This window comes from Eschrichtius robustus, chromosome 17 (genome assembly GCF_028021215.1).
Source record: "Eschrichtius robustus isolate mEscRob2 chromosome 17, mEscRob2.pri, whole genome shotgun sequence".
NCBI classification, from domain to species: domain Eukaryota; kingdom Metazoa; phylum Chordata; class Mammalia; order Artiodactyla; family Eschrichtiidae; genus Eschrichtius; species Eschrichtius robustus.
This window is the reverse complement of record NC_090840.1, coordinates 78,204,054-78,219,534: the sequence shown is the minus strand read 5'-3', so window position 1 is coordinate 78,219,534 and position 15,481 is coordinate 78,204,054. Positions and strand designations below refer to the sequence as shown.

At 46.1% G+C, this 15,481-nt stretch overlaps 1 protein-coding gene across 2 annotated transcripts in view; it reads right to left on the bottom strand.

Moving 5' to 3' along the window:
* The window catches only part of TG (thyroglobulin), a 243,619-nt gene that overhangs the window by 116,975 nt on the left and 111,163 nt on the right, over nucleotides 1-15,481 (bottom strand). For both annotated transcript variants that reach the window (XM_068525942.1, XM_068525943.1), the window contains one exon: nucleotides 221-355. In XM_068525942.1, coding sequence (XP_068382043.1) covers nucleotides 221-355 — 135 coding nt within the window. The remainder of the gene's footprint in view (nucleotides 1-220; nucleotides 356-15,481) is intronic.

Here is a 15,481-nt window from a genome sequence, read left to right as displayed (position 1 = left end):
GAGACCTTGACCATGGCCAACACTGCAGGAGGATGAGGAGACTACAGAGCAGAGTCCCCCCACCAGGGTCTTCTCCCTGAGGTGAGTTCCTTCCAGCCAGGCACCCCAGGTGATCTCGGGGTCTCCTATGTGTTTTTGAGGTCAGAATCTTGAGGAGCACTTGTGTGAGAGGGGTCCCATCCCAATCAACCCCCTATCTGGAGGTGGAAACTCCCCTTACCCCACAAACAGCGGTCTCGGGCAGCAGAGAAGTCACCCATGGCAGCGGTGCTGATGTGGGCAACGTCAAAGTTCCGGATGGATGGATCAACAACTACTGAAGAGAGGGCCAGGGACTGCCACGAGTCCAGAGCGACTAGGAGGGAAGGCAGGGACAGTTAGTGGAGTGCCATCTGATGCCCCCAAAGGGTGCCCAGGGGCTCCCTCCTGGTGGTCTCCGTTCCCATGTGACCCCATTTCTTTATCCATCTCTCCATTCTACTATGATTTTTAAGAGTTTTTTTTATATGAGCCAAGGTCCCGTGCTCAAGTCTAGGGATACAGAGGTGAAAAACAAAGCAACCAAAGCAACAAAAGCATGGGCGTTTCTATTGAGCAGCTCACAGTAGAAGGGAGAGAATGTGAAATGACAAGACAAACACTGTAGTACAGTTGTTACAATGCAAAAGTCAGAATAACGCTAATAACCATGATAATAACAGGCTTGTCAGTGTTCCTCATGTGGTGCTTTGTGATGTACTGCCTGGGCTGCCTTCAGGACCAAGGCTCTCATTTCCCAGCTGCTGGGAAGCTTATGGCCGGGGCTCCCAGCTGAGTCCCTCTCTAGGAACTACCTAGGTCTAGGCTAGCTGCCTCCCCTCCACAGGGTCAGCCTTCCTCCCCAAACTAGCCCCTGTGGGTATACAAAGGCCCAGCCCCCTTGCCTCAAGATGGGACCACTCCCAAGGGCCGGCCCAGCTCCACAGCTCACTGAGGCATCAGTGCGGCCATTATTTGGTTTGCATCAACCTTCTACTTCTCCACTTGCCCAATTCTGCCCCCTCGCTTCCTCACAGGTGTTGCTCCCAAGAGCAGTGAGCGCTAAACTTTCTGCATGCAAATCTCCATCTCAGAGTCTGTTTCCTGGAAAACCCCGGCTAAGACATCCTCTTTAAAAGATGAAGACAATGAGGCACAGGGATGTGAAAACGGCTAGTCCGAGAGCGTGCTGTGCTTTCGGAGTGGAACAAGATGGAAGGCAGGTCTCTGCATCCAGAGAGCCTGTGCCTCCGACTGCTCTACTCTGCTGCTTCCCAGTCCTTGCACAGGACATGCTGTCACGGCGAGAGGGAGGTACGTCTGGTTGTGGCTGCCACAGAGGAGCTTGGCAGAGGCAAAGAAATCTGCCAGAGCACCTGTGTCCCTGTGAGGACAGAGGTGACCCTGCAGGGGGGGCTCAAGCTTCCACCGTGAGCAAGGACTGTGGGTCCAGGGGGATGAGTGCATTATTCTGTCCACAAATGGCATCAAACCAGGTGTGATGCCACCTCCCAGAATAGGCCTCCGTGACCACTTGGGAGCGCTAATACCAGAATACTGTATGGAACCGTTCAGTGGGTACAGCATTGATAGTTAATGGAGAAAATCTATTTATCTACTTATTTTTTCTTTCTGTCTTTGACTTTTTTTTTTTTTTTCCAGAAGACGGTAGTAGTTTACCCTTATGACAAATATCTGTGAGTGTCTACCTTGTGCTAGCAAAACACAATGGCAGTCTTAGGTGTAACATTTCACAGTTTACAAAGTGCCGTCACTTATTGCCCAGGCCCTTTGGGGGTGATTCGCCAGCATCTCAGCTTCCTTGTCTGTAAAACGTCATCATGTTTGATCCTCGCAGCACCCCAGATGGGGGGTGGGGAAGGGAATCTAATGCCTCCTTCACAGATGAGGAGTCGGAAGCTGGAAGAGGTTATGTGACTTTCCAGGAATGCGGAGCTGGACAGTGACAAAGCCGGAGACAGACCCAGGCCTCCTGGCTGTAAACCAGTGCTCCTTCCGTCCCTCCGAGCTTCCTACAGACCCGAGCATCCTCTCCAGAAAATTATCCCCAGGTAGGAAAAGGTCGTTGTCTTTGACAGCATCATGCTCTTAGCTATATGGGGAAGACTGTCATTTTTATCTTGAACTTGTCTTTAACACCAGGGCACTGAGCATCACTAAAATTAGAATGGTAAATAAAGTAGCAAAACAATCCAGCTCCACCAGCCTTCTTTTCAATGAAGGAAGGAAGGAAGGAAGGAAGAAGAAAAGAAAGAAAGAAAGAAAGAAAGAAAGAAAGAAAGAAAGAAAGAAAGAAAGAAAGAAAGAAAGAAAGAAAGGGAGGGAGGGAGGGAGGGAGGGAGGGAGGGAGGGAGGGAGGGAGAGAGAGAGAGAGAGAGAGAGAGAGAAAGAAAGAAAGAAAGAAAGAAAGAAAGAAAGAAAGAAAGAGAGAAAGAAAGAGAAAGAATGGAATTCTTTGATAAAATTCATCAATGAAACTACCTAGATCTGAAGTTTGCTCTGTGAGGGGACTTTTGTTAATAAATTTAACATTGTTTATAGAAAAAAAAAAAAAAAAGAAAGGAAGGAAGGAAGAAAGTAAAGAAAAAGAGAGCGAGAAAAAAGGTTTATCCAGAGAGGTGGCCAAATAATGCAACCAGATTTCACGTGGACTCAGCAAGAGGAAGTGAAAGCCCCACACCTGTCCTAGAGCTGCAGGGCCATCCTCAGAATCTGGAGCCGTGTATTTCTTTTTTTTTTTTTTAAACTAATTTCCAGACCCACTAGTGATTCTTTTTTTAAATTATTTATTTATTTATTTATTTATTTATTTATTTATTTATTTATTTATTTATGGCTGTGTTGGGTCTTCGTTTCTGTGCGAGGGCTTTCTCTAGTTGCGGCAAGCGGGGGCCACTCTTCACCGCAACCGTGTATTTCTGAACTTGGGACCTGGCTTCCCTGTAAGAGACCCTGGGCTTTCATTTCCTTAAGCACCCTCCACATGTTGCTATTTTCATGGTCATTACAAGTGGCATTTTTGCAACGTGGCCAAACCGAGGTGCATATTTTTAGATGGTGAGCACACTGCAATTTCAGAGAAGAGTTATGATGGGATTTCAGGACGGAACTTGCCAATTATGGTCTTAAAATGGAAGCCTTGGCTGCCCTCCACCTTTAGGTTGATGTGTAGGGGAAAGCGCTCTAATTAAAGGGTGAATTTCACCTCCAACGTGAGAGTCAGCTCATCTGTCGCCATCCCAGGGCCTGGAGTCAGCTCTCTGCCACACCCCGCAACTGTCCCCCTCCCCTGGCTGGCAGGACCCCCGGATGAGCCATTGCTGCCATGCAGAATCTAACATCCGGGGTTCCACATGCATCTCATGAAAATTCTCAGAACAAGTTCTTTGTGAATGCAAAAGCATAGTGAAGCGTGAAAGCTGGGTGATCTTGGTAGCATTTCACAAGAGTTTACTAATTTGCCAAGAACCTCGCAATACCATTGCTATTTAATGTTCACGATAACCCGTGCCGTGGGCATCACTACTGTGCACATTTTACAGATGAGGAAACAGATCCAGTAAACACACCCAAAGTGCTTAGCTGATAAGTGGCAGTGCTTGGGCTTGAGCCCCGCCCCTTCAGCTTCAGAATCCACAATTTACTCCAAGGCAGACCTCCTCTCTGGGTGCATGAGATGGTGACAGCTTTCAGACTCACCCAAAGGGATAGTCTGCTCCGAAATGCAGCATCTGTGGTTTGTTAATTAGTTTTTTCTTCCTTTGTTTAAAATGTATTTTACAGACTGCATTGTCAACATCACTTATTTAAAAAAGAAAATTGTTGGCGTTCCCTGGCAGTCCAGTGGTTAGGACTCAACACTTTCACTGCGTGGTCTGGGTTCAATCCCTGGTCAGGGAAGTAAGATGCCACAAGCTGCCCAGTGCGGCCAATAACTAGCTAAATAAGTAAATCAGAAAATCACTTCCCCTTGAATTTGAAATGCCATGTTTATCATATATTAAGTCCTTATATGTAAATGAGTTTTCTTTGGTGAGTACCAATTCTTTTTCATTCATCTCTGCTAATTCTGGCTCTATTCCCAAACTGCTTAAACTAGAGTCACTTTATACTATATTCTATCATCAAATGGTAAAAGTTTTCCCACATTATTTTTCCTTTAAAAATATTTTTTGGTTGTTTATTTACCAGATGAAATTGAAAATCACTTTGTCAAGTTTCAAGAAAACATTTTGTGGATGTTATTTGGAAAAATTAATTTGAGAAAAAGATTTTTAATTTTATTCTGTTTAATTTTCGGTGTCATTAAGAATGGAATGGGATTGTTTCCCATTATATTTTTTAAATGGTTACAGTTGACCAAAAGGAAAGCTCTGTATTTGTGTGTATTTATTTTCTAACAGGACCTGAACCTACTCTGAACGTAACTCACAGACGTAGTTGAAGCTCAGGCTCATATCTCTGTGGCTACTTTGGAAACAGGCCCACAGTAGATTCCAGTTTTAGGGAATACATGCCATCCAGCAGCGGTAACTCATGATGGCATAAGTGACACGTACTTGCTTAAGAAGTCAGGTTCCAAGAGTTTATCCCAGCTCCTCCACTTAACAGTTCTGTGACTCTGGGCAAACCACTCACCCTCTCTGAGCTTCAGTTTCCTCATCAGTAAAATGGGTATATTACCAGATGCTCTCTTCTAAGACGGCCATTGGGAATGAATGAGCTACTGTGCGTGAGCTGCGCAGAGCCTGCTTGGGGCAGGATTAGTGAAATCAGACGCTCCCATTCTCTCTGGGCCAAGTTGCTGGGTTCTTGCTGTGTTTGGGTCACTGTCTTTTCGAAACTATAGAGGTAGGAGCCTGACTGAGGTGCTGGGGGAAGTTCTCTAAGGGGTAAAGGAGCACAAATCACTGTTGGTGATTTCAAAACCTTCCTCCTGAATTCGCCTCATCCCCTCACCCCAGCCTTGTCCCAGGACACCTGGCTTCCTGCCCAGGAGGGCCCCTGTTGGCACCTCCCTTCCCGCCTCTGGCCCTGGGGCTCCTGGTCAGGCCATTAGCACAGTGGAGGCAGGACGCGTGCCCGACCAGGAGGCCTGCTGCTGAATACAGCGACTTCCGGCAACAGCAGCACTTCAAGGCTTGGTGAGCCCAGCGCGCCCCAGACGAGCCCATCGCCGCCCCTCCCTCCATCCTGCTCTTTGCTCCCACACTGCACTCCTTCTTCCCTCGGGGACTGCTTCCACCACCCACCCTGCTGCCCAGCCCAGAAATCCCTCCGCCTTCATCACCTTCTCCCTCACTCTGTCCTGGCAATTCCGCCTCCTCAGCCCCTCGGGGAACTGTCCTTTCTCTTCCACCTAGATTCTGGCCTCATCAATTTCACTCCAGTTACTCATGCTCCAGTTACTGAGACCCAAACAGGCCTCCCTGTCACCTGCCCCCTCATCCCTTCTCAGGCTGTCGACACACTGCGACCGGGGTCACCTCCAAATCTGATTACGACACCCACTGCCCAATGTCCTCGGGGTAACAGGGCGAGTCTGCTGAGGTCTTCAGCTGTATCGCACCCCTCTCACTTTCACATGGTGGGCCTGGGTGCTGCCATGGTCACCCATACACCAAACACGTTGTACAATCATAAGTAGAAAGAGATGTTGCTTTACTACGTAATTTGAGTTACTTATGTTAACTCAGATCCATCCTAGTCATAGCAGATGAGGCAATCAGCCACCGGGAGGAATAGTCACAGGGCACTCCCCAAGGTCACAGGGCACCCCCCAAGGTCACAGCAGCACTCCCCAAGGTCACAGAGGCACTCCCCAAGGTCACAGAGGCACTCCCCAAGTTCACAGTGGCACTCCTCAAGGTCACAGGGCACTCCCCCAGGTCACAGGGCTCCTCCCAAGGTCACAGGGCAGAGCCTGGTCTCAGACCCTGCCAGCGTGGTTTCCATCTGCCTGGCTGTAGCCTGGAACCTCCTTCCCAGCAGCAAATGCACTCCCTCTCAGCCCTTGACACAAACCTGTGTTATGGTATGGAATCTTGATGACTCTTTCATACTGTAAACAACCTACCTATGAAATAGTTCGCCAACAGGTCTGAAGACCTTGGAGGAGAACACGTCTTCAGAAGAACGTGGCCCTGCCTGTCCATTAGCAGAGGGGAAAGGGTGACCCTGAAGGGAAGAGAGACTCACCCATGTCACACAGCCCTTTCCTCTGTGATGGGGCCGGACTGGCAACGTGTGCTACCATCTAGTGGGCCGGCAAATTCAAGATGATCTGATTCTGTCTTACAGTACAATGCTGAGATGGACAACATTATCCCTATTTTACAGAAGAGAAAAGTGAATGAGGGCCAGAGAGGGCCAATGACTTGCCCAAGGCCACACAGCTGAAAGGTAGTGAGCCAGCATTTGAACCCGGGACAGCCTTGTGCCATTATGTTCACCCGTACACCTAAGCATTGCTGAGGGTGGGCAGGGCCGAGGGGAGGGGCCGGGAGGGGTAGCACGGCCTGCAACCCTGGGTACAGGCAGGCCTTGGGGTGATATCAAGGTACTTCCATTCCCTTCCAGGCAGCATTATTCCCTTTTAATGTAGACTAAGCTTAAAAAAAATCACTAGACTAAAATATGTTTGAAAATTTCCACCAATATATGGAAAACTGTGTTCATTTCCCTTTCCTTCCTCCCTCCCTTCCTTCCTTTCTTCCTCTTTTCTTGCCTTCCTGTCTTCCTGCCGTCCTTTGTTCCTTTCCACACAGACATCAGTTAAAGAAGGAAATGTTTGATTTTGATTTCAAGGCTCAGATAGAGTAATTTCAGCTGTTAAAAATAGCTAAAACAAAACAAAACAAAAACCAAACACCCACGTAACTACAGACCTGTGTTAAGCCAGCAGGAGCAGGTGTCTCGCTTGCTGTCTGGGTAACCAAGGGTGAGTTCCCACTCTGGCCCTCCTCCCTCTCATTTGAAAAACGGGGGGGAAAGAGCCTTTCAAAGTTTTTTAATCAGATCAAAGTGCAGAAATGTCAAGCCAGTCACAAATGCCTGACCTTCTCTCCGACGTTCAAATAATCACAGAGCCATTTTTTAAATGAAAAGATCAATGTGATTTTCTTAAGAATCACCAAGAATGAAGATAACAAGTAGACACTAAAGCACTGAAAAGAATCCAGGATTCTTATTGTTCTTCTTGCAATCAGAACCAAGAAGAATTCCTTTCTGCTCCTCAATGCTTATCGAAGTGATAGGTGCTGAACATCGAAAAAGCTTGAGGAAATACTGGAAGTGGTTTCCATGCCCAGGCCGGCGGGGGGAAAAACATCAACGCTTTGGAGCCTTTCAACAGGAAAACGATTTCAGGCACCAGCAAGCCTCCGTGACCTTGGAGTCAGCAGAGAATAACAGACTCGCTGACGCTGCTTTCGCAGCTTTACGGCCACGAAATCTTGCTGGTAGAAGACACTTGCGTGCTGTCATTATTGGATGGGACCAAGACTCAGACATCCTGATTTCTCACCAGACACCGTCTTTCAAGTGAGAACCACGTCACACTGGTCTATTTTTACCCTCATTAACACTCAAAAAAAAAAAAAAAACCCAAAAAACCTAGATGTTCCTTTGATAACAGAAAGAAGAAAAAAGATGTCCCTTGTTATTTTGCAACTATTTGAGAGATGAAAATGTGACCAGAGCTAGCTGTTGGTCTAGCATACCTTCAGAGAGAAATGCCTGACATAGCAGACCCTACTGGACCCATTTTAACATTTATAACATTAGAAAAATACCCAGAGACGTATTTACCTCTGTTCAGCCTCCAAATACCTATTTTTGAGCTCCCCAGGAAGCATGCCTTCAACTTTAACTTTGCACCTCCAGAGCTTAGCAGAGGGGTGGCACTGAGTACTGTGGGTTGAATTGTGCCCCCTCAATCCCAAGATTCACACTTCAAATTCATCCTAACCCCTAGCACCTCCGAATGTGATCTTATTTGGACATAGGGCCTTTACAGAGGTAATCGAGTTAAAATGAGGTCATTAGAATGGTCCCTGGTGTCCTCATAAAAAGGGAAAATTTAGACATAGAAACGGACATTAAAGGAAGATGACATGCAGACACAGGGAGAAAACTGCCATCTACAAGCCAAGGAGAGGGTTCCAGAACAGATCCTTCACTCACAGCCCTCAGAAGGACCCACCCTGCCAGTACCTTGATCTTGGACCACCAGCCTCCAGAATTGGGAGAGAATAAATTTCTGTTGTTTAAGCCCCCAGATTGTGGTATTTTGTTACACAGCCCGAACTAATACAGTGAGTGACTATCCAGTAAAACATCCATTCCTTGACTCACAGAGAGCCTGCTGTACCCCTGGGTTGCGCAGAAATGCTGACTGTAATGATAATTCTTATCATGTCAAATAACACATATTCCCACGGCTAATGTTTACCAACCATTTCCTATTTGCCAGATGCATTGCGATGTGCTATGTGTGTCGTTTCATTTAATCCACACACAGCCATGTGGACGGCTGTTCTGGCCACCACTGTGTGCACATTTTAAGGAGGGACGGCTCTGGGAGCACCCTGCCTGCCCAAATCCCAGCTCTGCCCACTGCCAGCTCCGACATGGGCTAAATTGTACTCTGTAAACTGGAATAGTCGTGTCACCTGATGTCACCTGAGTCACAGAGAGGGTTCTCCCATATGCTAAGGGTTACAGCTTGCTATTGATCCTTCTAGCCTCCCTGAGGGAGGGGATGGAAGCAGCTGTGCCGGTCCTCCCATCTGGTTTTCCCAACGCCACATCATTGCCCCCAATGTGTGTCATGGCATAAAAAGTCAGTGGGCCTTGGACACACGGTGAGGGTGAGGGCTGAATGGATTGATACCTGCAGACTGCTTGGAGCAGAACAAGTACTCAGTAACATTTATTAAAGATTTACCCTCTGTGTGTTGACCTCCAAAACCAGAGCTTCTAGCTCTGCCGTGCTGCTGAATGCACAAGGGCGTATACACTGTTACTTGTAAAGCAGGGCATTTTCAACCAAAACACGAGCATTAATAGTACTGATAGGAATGCTGCCACCCCCTCACTTTCCTGGTCAAGAGTGTTGCACAGTGGGGGTTAGGTCTGGTTATAGGGCCCAGGAGGACCAGAAGAGACCCACTCTGATGATTCAGGGACTTGGGAGGAAGGATGGAGAAGCCAGCACATCTTCAGGCTAGGACAGGGGTCAGCAAGACTTTTCTGTTAGAAGCCAAATAGTAAATATCAATATTTTAAGCATTGTTGGCCACATTCATTCTCTGCTGCAGGTTATCTATATATATATCACATTCTAAGCTTACAAGTCTTGCACAGAAACAGACTGCAGGCTGTGGTTTGCGACCCCCCAGGCCCGAAGGCAGAGACAGAAGGGACAGGGGTTCAGTCACTATGTACCATGACGGATGGAGGGTCTACATTCTGGGAACCAAAAATCCAATAGGAAACTTGACAGGGAGTTTTTGTACTTTTTCCAGGAATGAGCAGTCATCTGGGAAATGCCATCTGGAAGGTAAAATATTGTAATTTTATGACATGTTGCTAGTTCTCCTTCCTAACCTGGCATGTTAATGTGCTTTTACAAAATGATTCGTTTGTTTTGTTTTTTTAAAAAGGTTCTTATTTGGTAGAATGAAAAGTTGGCAAACATGAGGTGCCCTCCAGTCCGAGGATAGAATCCAAGCCCTGCCTGTCTCCTCTACGTGGAGGTGGTCTCACCCGACCCCTGACCCAGCCTCCTGCAGCTGCCAGCTCTAGGAAATCATCCCCTGCTGTCACAGCGAATCCCCGAACCTTTCTCATCCTCCCCTATCCACTGTGTCCTGGAAACAAGGGTTCTTACCATGATGTCCCCTACCCTCATTTTGAGTCACAATCTTCTAGCTATGAAACCTTCTAGCACTTCTCCTCATCCTCAACTAGGGATGCCTGGTCATTCTCCCACATTCTTCTAATTCTTTGCCAGCCAGCTGGTAATTTTCATCTTTACCTCAAATCCTGCTAAAATCTTGGGGGACTTTATCATCTATGGGGAAAGTAGATGGCCCATTTCACAGTCTGGTCTCAGTTTCCTGGCCTCTTTAATCCCAGAAAACTGTATTTGCATTCACTCCAGCCAAGTACCTCCGCAATCGCATCCCAAACCCTGGCACGGCACTGAGCTCCATCACCCTGTAAATCCTACTTGTCTAAGGGACGCTTGCTGTTACATCCCACAATCCTCCTTCCTTCTAGCATTTTTATACTTTATTCCATTAAAACCAGCTCTTTAATTTCACTGTGATTTCTACTCTCTTACCCCACCCTCCCCCGCCATGTTATCCATCTTCACTGGCTCATAAACCAAGGCCTCCGATTGGTTGGTCCATCATTTCAACTTCCCTTCTGCCACTGCCCTCAGCCCCCTTTCCTCCCCGTCGGGTTAATCCGATAGGCCTGCTGCCTCTGCAACTTGTCTTGGCCTGAGCACGGCTAAAGAAATACCCACAGACAAACAGATTGGCGCCTTTACAACTTTTGGCTCTTCAGCCTCCACTGAAGTCTCAGCGCAGCCTGACAATGTAGTCCTCTCTCTCTTCCGTTCTCCCCAGGCCTAGGTATCACCATGACCCCTGCTCTCTCAGCAGGTGCCTGACTTCTTGCCGCCCAGAGAAAGAGGGACCGTTATCAGCATCAGCTTCAACTCCCCACCCCCCATCTACTCTCTATGAACTGTCCCATCTTTCCCTCTTTGTTTCTCCTGAACAGAGAAAAGGTGGCTGTTTGAGGCCAATTCCCCCATCAGTGCTTGAGAGCTTGACCTCACCCCCTCAGGGACATCCATCTACCAACTATCCCCCCATCCTGGCCCACTCCCATCCCTCCTATATGCCCAGTCTACCCCTGGACACTGACACTTCACTCTTTGCATAAAAACGTACACACATTTCTCCATTGTTAAAACAACCCTTTACTCTAGCCCGAGGTTTCTTAACTTCGGGTCTGGGTTTAAGGGGGTCCGTTTCCCTGAAAATACATGCAAAATCCGGTACGTATGGGGGAGTATGCTGTCTTCAGTACAATATCATGGGTGAGCCATGACCTAAACACTGATTGCTACTAACAAGTGTTCTACAGTTCTTTTTTTTAGCTGTCAATCTCTTTCTTTTTCTTCAGAGCCAAGATTTTTTGGACAGTTTGTAGTTTCCATTTTCTCAAATCACTACTAAGTAGTTTCCTCCCTCATCACCTTGTGAAATTTGTGAAGGGCTCTTCATGACTAACCCAGTGAATGGTCTCAGTCCCCACCTTCCTTGAAGTTACTGACCACTTGCCCCACCCCTGGTTTCCATGACACCATCTGCTCCTTCTAGCTTTCTAGCTGCTCTTCTGGCTTCTCTTCTGCTCTTCCCTTAAAAACTGCAATTCCTCAGAGATCTGTCCCTGACCTTTACTATTTGCATCCTACACACTCTCCGTGGGTGATCTCATGATCCCCATGACTTAAAATACTACCGACATGCCAGTGATGATCAAATGTATCTCCAGGCCAGACCTTCGCCCAAGCCTCATGCTGAGATATTCAGTGCTCACTAGACACCTCCAAGCAGATGTCCCTGAAGCATCCCAAACTCAGCATGTTGAAAGCTGAACACTTACATCTTACTTCCATCCTCACCCACACTCTTTAACTGGTCCCCTCCTTATATTCTCTATCTTGAGAATTGGCACTCCACCCACGGGACTACCTGACCTGAAACGTTCAACGTCATCCTCAACTGGTGTTTCAGTAGACTGAACATCCATCTAGAAAGGTCATTATAGAAGGAAAGTCAAAATGAATACTAGTTTCAACTCGAAATTTCAGATTCTACCATTGTAAGTGGATGGGCTAAATGCATTTATCCGATTTGCTAGCAAAATGCATGGCCCTCAAGTTTCCTCACGTTCTGTCTGCTGCCTCCCTCGCCTGCCTCTCCAGACACTTCTCTCGTCTGTCCACTTCCTACCACCCCAAACTCACATCTGGCGGTCTAGCAACACACTCTGTGTTGTCTGACTTTGTTCACTATTCCCCTTGTTTACACTTACAAAGTGAAGTCAGTTTATGCATATGATGAGCTTGTATCATCCTTCAAAACCCAACTCAGACGTCACTTCCCTTGCAAACCCCTCTGAAAGACTCCTTCTTCCACCATGCCCCGGTAGTTTTTCTTCTGCTCTAAGTATCTTCTAAATATGTCTAGTGTTCCACTAATATGCTGCATCGAAACTTACTTATGTTCTTTTCTCTGTTAAAATTATGAGCATCTTGAGATCAAAGACTCTGCCTTAGTTTTCATTAATTCTCCAAGACCTATCGTGATAGCATATAAAAATATTAACAATAGAAATAGTAATATAGCTGTAGCTAGCATTTATTAAGGGATCTACATGTTAAACAGGAATAACATCATTACAATTTCGCATGAGTTGCCCAATCCATAAATATGTAATGAATGAGTGAATGAACACAGCTCTTTAATTAATAAAGGAGAAATGGGATACTCATTCTTTTTTCATCTCTATAAAGATTAATGCTATAATTATTCTCATACCACAAGACCTCAGTAAATAATTATTGAATAAATCAATTAGCTGATCAATTAATCACATAGGAAGCAAGGAATGGGCATTTGATTTCATAATATCTCACGTTTATGTGATGCATTCTAGTTTGTGAAACATCTTCATTTACACTGTGATATTTAATAATGACATCAACCTGTGCATTAATTGTATCACTATTACTATTTTGCAAGGGACTAAACTAGAGATCAGAGGTGGGGAATAACTTGGCTAAAGTCACAGCTCATGATTGGCAAGCCAAGGACTTGACCCAGACTGCTCCCTCCCAATCCCCACCCCAACACAGCTGCCCCTTTCTCCCCATGACTCAACTCCAGACTCATAAATTGGTTCCCTTTAGTGACATGTACATCTCAGGCAGTGGTTTTCAAAGACATCTGAAATGGTCCAGCATCTGTTGAGATTATGAGCTTGTGGTTGGTGAGTAATCATCTTTTACACAGCTAACTTCAAAGACACTTCTAGATAAATGTCTAAGAAAAAAGCATACACATGAAACCAGACTTGGAGCTATACTCTGTCCATGTCCTCATGAAAAATCACTAAACGCATTGCAAACAAAATTCCTAGTGGAAATTCAAAGGCTCAGATTGAATCTGATTTCTCTCTAGGAAGTTTGACTCCTATCAAGTGGAACCCCCCAAATTCCACCCACATGCAAAGGCTACCTGGGAGGTGGCATGATAAATGGGTCACTGAGAGCATCTGAATTCCTCTTTCTTGGGGTCATTGTGAGTGATCCCAGGGAGCTGGGGAAAACTGCAGAAATCTGGAGGCACAGATGCATATGAGAACCAACGTGAGCTGAGTAAAGTAATTCCAATGATGCGGAGGCTTCCCTAGAGACACTGAACAAGAGCATGGGACGGAGGCCCTCCTGACCTCTGAGTGGACTGTAGGTAACTTGCACAAGGTCTGACAGCTGGTTTGAACCCAGGCGGGCAAACTCCCAAGACTGCACTCCTGCCCTCTGCCTCTCCAGTCAGCGTGAGGGTAGGGCCCCTGCTGCTGTCGCCACTCAGCATGCACCCGCTAGCACGCTAGGCACTGTGTTAAGCACCTGCCCTACACTTCATCCAGATCTCACAGCAACTTGCGGATGTAGGTGATATTATGAAAACTCTGCCTCAAGGAACCCAAGGCTCAGAGCAGTGAAGTGACTGGCCCCCCGTTACACAGAGTAGGAATAGAACTGGAATTGAAACCCAGATTCGCCCAGCGCCAAGGTCCCTCTGCTTCACTGCTTCTGCTTCTCAAAACATCTGCCAAGAGCCTTCTGCTTGCCTGTGGGTAAGTTATCACAAAAAACGGAAGAAAAAAAAAAAAAACCACACCTTAAAGCGTAATGGAGCCAATCGTTAGAATGACCAAAATAGAAAACGTAAAGAGAAACTTAGAGGGCACGTAAACCACCCCCCACACAGTGAGGGAATCTCCAACATGCTTGAATACCCCACTCACGGGGAGCTCATCCTCTCTACCTCGCTCCATCCCAGCGGGACAAACCACGACTTCTTCCTCCATCCTCTGAACCCATCGCCTCTCACTTCGTCCCCCACTGCCCCTCCCATGACCCCAGATGCTCTGTCTCTACTGAAGCCCCTCCCTCGGTCTCTCCCGTGCTAGGCTCCTCTCCCCTCCTGGACTTTACTCATGGGGGAGGGAAGGTGATTGCTTCCTTGGTAAATTGAATTCAGTTCCACCAAGGAGGCCAGAGAATTCAGCACAGACTCAACAGTGGGGGGGGGGGGGGAAAAAATCAATGAAGAATGACCAAAGGATCATTAAAAAAATTTTTTTTAATTAAAAAAAACTGTGTAGCCATTGGTAACATAGTATTACCTTTTTAAATCAACAGCTAAAATTATTATAATCTATAAAACTAAGGGAAATCTACCACTGTTGATGGATTGCATTCAGGAATGGTCTAATCCACAGTCAGCTACTCAGAATGATTACAGGGCTCCTAGGAAGGGTAACCTGTCTAAAATATTTTCCCCCAAATGCTTAGCAAATGGTCTGAATTTCCACTCTTAAAAATGAAATCTTTCTGGTTTACCCACTTGTTAAAATGTGACCACTCTTGGAGAAAATATTATATTAAAAAGAAGGTAGGTCCTAGGTTGGCATATTTTGTTCTTGGTTCTACTTCCTTCAACTCAGTCGAGCAAATAAACCCTTGATGGACCAGGTACAAAACTGGTGTTGTCTGGGGAGGGAGTTATCAAGGTAAATCCTCTGTTTTCTCCAGCCTCAAAGATCTAACAAAGGTTTAAGACACAACTATTCAGCAAACATTGATCAAATGCCTCCCAGGCCCACTATGTACATATGCACAGGTTGTATACTGTACAATTGCAGGGGCAGCATTCACAAAGATGACCTGTGAAAAGGATCCCTTAGAACTGGCAGTGCTTGACCTAATCTAGCTATTCCAACACAGTCAGCCTTCACCAGACATTGGGTGCAGCAATTTTACATGTAATATATCTTTCCAGCTTAATAACAGCCTCTTTGAAAACATCATCGTCTCCATTTTATAGGGGCAACAACTGAGATTCACAAATATCTTTTAAATTAGTCAAGTTCCCATACCTAAGGAGTGGCAAAGATAGGATTCCTGTATCCCATGTGTGTTCCAATCCACTCATGTGGTTACCATTCATTCATTTATTCATTCTTTCAACAAGCATTAATTGAATCACTGTTGGTTTTAAATATTAACCTAGAGCAAAGTGAACATTTATATATTTTTTTCTTTTTTAAAAAAACCAAACAATTATAA